Consider the following 4,185-nt stretch of genomic DNA (forward strand, 5'->3'; position numbering starts at 1 on the left):
AAACCAATTACCATTACAAATACCACAACATCTGATTGGAAATTAATTATTGGCAAAAGTCCCGAACGTTTGTTTCGCAGGGCGGGATTTAGCCTGAGGTTGCGTTGCAGGATCGAGCCACCTCGGTGGATCTGTTCAAATTATTTCTTTTCTCGTTCGAACCGGTGCATCGCAACTGGCCAACGGTCGTGGTATGTGTTTTCTTGTCTGTGGAAAAGTGCATATAAAAGATCCCTTGCTGCTAATGGGAAACAAAAATCTAGCGGTGTAACGCCGCATATAGCACGCGCCGCGTAAAGCGCAACCGTGAGAGTTATGCGGTGATTTTCAACGCATAAAGCACACGATGAGCTATATGATAAACACTTGTTTAATGATCTTTCGTTACACAAACTAGTTGGAAACTGGACATAATCATTGCAGTTGGGCCTAGGATCTCCAAACTTGATATGAAGGTTGGTCATGACCGGTAGATGAACCTATCGATTTTGAGGTCGCTAGGTCAAAGTCACAGTGACCTTTGGCGGTTAAACGGGTTCCGATCAATAACTTGAGAACGGTTGGACCTAGGATTCTCAAACTGAATATAAGGTTGACCAGTAAATGACCCCTATCAATTTTGATGTCGCTAGGTCAAAGGTCAAGGTCACAGTGACCTTGAGAAGTAAAGTGTTTTCTGATCAATAACTTACATGTAAGAACGTTTGAATTAAGAATCTTCATTTACTCTTTATGCGGTATGACCATGCCTTTTCGCCGCATACAGCCATATCTTGGTGTGTGCTATATGCGTACGCATAATGCTCACAGTTGTGCTATATGCGGCGCGCGATATATGCAGCGTTGCATAGCGGGTTTCCTCTGATGACTACAAGTAATAATTACTAAATGTTTGACATCCAATAGCCGATGATTAATTAATCAATGTGCTGTTCAACTTTGTTTCGCAATATAGTTCAACGTCCTACATTCTATTCTAGAAATACTATTTTGTAAAACTCTGCCATTGATATTGTTATATATATATAAACCACACATATATGTCGATGATATTAACGATTAATTTAATTACAGGTGATAATTTCAAGACAATCTCTAAATATGTCTACTACAAATCTGCAACCATCGTCACTGAATCAAACAACCAGCTTTATCGAGACTTCTACTGCTTTTTTCAACCTTACATATGGAAACCATTCTGCCGGTGGTCGCGAACTTCAACGCAAGAGTGCATCATCCCTTGGACGGTGGACAGATTTCGAAATGTATAGATACACGTTTTGGAGCATTGTGCTGTTCATTGTTGCGACGGGCATAATCGGGAACGTCCTGCAATTCATTATGATGGGAGACACGAAACTGAATCACCTTTCTTATTCCGTATACTTAAAATTTCTGTCAGTTTCTGATAGCTTGTTGCTAAGCATAAACCTCCTCAGTGAAACGAATAAAGTGTTTCCCATACAGTACGCTATACCAGTATATATCGGTATACTGTCGTTCGCTTTAAGGGTTCTTGCAGGAATACTATCGCCATGGTTAGTAGTTGGACTTACACTTGACAGATACATATGTATCTGTTTTCCACTGAAGCGACAGATACTATGCACCAAAAAGAAAGCCATTGCAGTCTGTTCTGCCATGCTTGTTGTCTCTGGTGTCCTACTTATGCCCTTTCCTGTTTCAATGGGAGTGGTTAAAAATAGATGTTTTCCTCCAGAAGGAATTACGTCTTATTATAATTTTATACTATTGCTATTTTCGTCCATTTTGCCCTGCCTGTTTATTCTAGTATTGAACATCCTTATCATTACTCAAATCCAACGAAGCCGCTACTTCAGGAGCAGTTTTACAACGTCGACAGCAAGCCGTCCACAAGACAATTCGACACGTCCTCTGGTGTTAGTCTCTGTCCTGGCTTTTGTGACCTTGGTACCAGTGGCAGTTTCAAAGGCTGTTCAAATCTCACTAGAACAACTGGACAGACATTTGGACGGTCAGGCCTTGCACCAAAACGTTAGGACAATCCTTTTCATGATCTACCTTCTGAATTTTGGACAGAATTTTTATATTCTGATTGCAAGTTCGTCTAACTATAGAGAAATCATTAAAAGACGGCTAGCTTGCTGCAGTTTGAAATGGAAACTACGAAGACAACAGAGTCAATCTGTGGTGACACAGAGTTCTCATACTAGCGGTTCTGGATCTGGCAGTGCTGGTTTATCAGTTGCGTCTATTCGGGAGTGAATGCTACTCATGACTTGAACATGTTGAGCAAGCCCATATTGGTATCAATGACTGAACAGTCCATCTGGTATCACAAGTTGAACATTTTGAGTCAGCCCGTCTGGTAGGAATGATTGAATAGTCCATCTGGTATTACAATATGAACATGTTGAAATATCCCGTATGGTATTACGCGTTTAACATTTTGAGCTATCCCTTGTGGCATAAATGACTGAATAGTCCATCTTGTATCACGAAATGAACAACTTGAGGTAGCCTGTCTGGTGTGAGTGAAGGAATAGTCCATCTGGTATCACGAGATGAACATCTTTAGCTAGCCCGTCTGGTATAAATAACTGGATAGTTCACGCACGCACTTATATGGTTGTTAGTTATTTGTTGTTTTCTTTGACCACTTAATATCGTAAAGATAGCTATGAATGTATATATAGTTTTGGGTGTTTTTCTTAATCACCTAATTAAATATCGTAAAGATCGCCATAGTGGTAACACTTCTATATAGAACTTACTATAAACGGAGTGTTTATGTAATGAGTTAAGTTCTCTCTCTCTCTCTCTCTCTCTCTCTCTCTCTCTCTCTCTCTCTCTCTCTCTCTCTCTCTCTCTCTCTCTCTCTCTCTCTCTCTCTCTCTCTCTCTCTCTCTCTCTCTCTCTGTGTGTGTGTGTGATTAATATATCATATTGTGATATAGCATTATAAATGGTCGTTACATATCACATTAACTAGTGTACTGTGTATTATTGGAGATGCTTTGTTCAATAAAAAATATTAAATTAAAATGTGTTATTGTTTTGCAGACAGTTTGTATCATGCATGTGGAGTTCTCGTATTTTATGTATAAAATGCCACCTTCATAACGAGTTTTACTTTGGAATCATTTATATATATATATATATATATATATATATATATATATATATATATATATATATATATATATAGATATATATATATATATATATATATATAATATATATATATATATATATATATATATATATATATATATATATATATATATATATATATATATATATATATATATAATATAATTATATATATATATATATATATATATATATATATATATGTATATATAAAATGTATAAAAGAAAATAGTTTCTTAAAACAGACCATATTTGTCAAGTGCAATGCTATTTTCAAAGACAAATCAACTGGTAGTTTATGCTAATTTATAAACTCGGGAAAGTCGGTTGTCAAATATTAATAATAATGTAATCGTACGAGCACACGGGAATGTCTATGGGGGGAAGGGGGGGGGAGGTGCACTCTCTATGATAAGTGTACGTAGACACGTGTTTTAAAACTATGAAATTTACTACAAGGGGAGGTTATGTAAGTGTACAAACAAAGCCAACATTTTTATATGAAAGATGGATCGACTATTGGTGTGTCAGAATTACCAATAAGTTCTATCTATGATAATACGACCACAGTGTATTTGGAGGTGCATATATTCTCATCTTGATATAATACAGTCGTGGTTCACGATATAACACGTATATGAGGTGCACTCTCATATGATACGATATTATATGTGGGGTGGTGCACTCTCGTGTATAAGTTACACTTTTTAATTAAGTATATAGTCTACAATAGTGGGGGGAGGTGCACACTCTGGATAATAAACTAAACAATATAAATGTGCATATTGGTTATGATGTCTAATAGTTTTAAAACCTAGGGTGTGTCACTTTAAACGGGTCAGACTAGTTTTTAAACGCTAAGGTATATGTTTCACCTAGCCCTAATTTCACCCGTTAATATGGACACTACGTTTAGTTGCAGCAGAATGAAACACGAGTCTGTGACGTTAAATACTCTCTTAGACTAAAATGCGATTCCATAACAATTCTCAGGCGCACATGCGTTTCTTAAAAATATGAATTTGCCGCTTTTTGGCATTAGAAACACTT

The 4,185-nt window shown here is 36.8% G+C and overlaps 1 protein-coding gene across 1 annotated transcript; it reads left to right on the forward strand.

Annotated features, from left to right (window-relative positions):
* The first annotated feature begins 1,101 nt into the window (after positions 1–1,101).
* LOC121372928 (FMRFamide receptor-like) lies at positions 1,102–2,247 on the forward strand. Its single transcript, XM_041499363.1, has one exon. The coding sequence runs from the start codon at positions 1,102–1,104 to the stop codon at positions 2,245–2,247; it is 1,146 nt and encodes a 381-aa protein (XP_041355297.1).
* The last annotated feature ends 1,938 nt before the right edge of the window (positions 2,248–4,185 follow it).

The sequence above is a fragment of the Gigantopelta aegis genome, chromosome 5, assembly GCF_016097555.1.
Source record: "Gigantopelta aegis isolate Gae_Host chromosome 5, Gae_host_genome, whole genome shotgun sequence".
Lineage (NCBI taxonomy): Eukaryota > Metazoa > Mollusca > Gastropoda > Neomphalida > Peltospiridae > Gigantopelta > Gigantopelta aegis.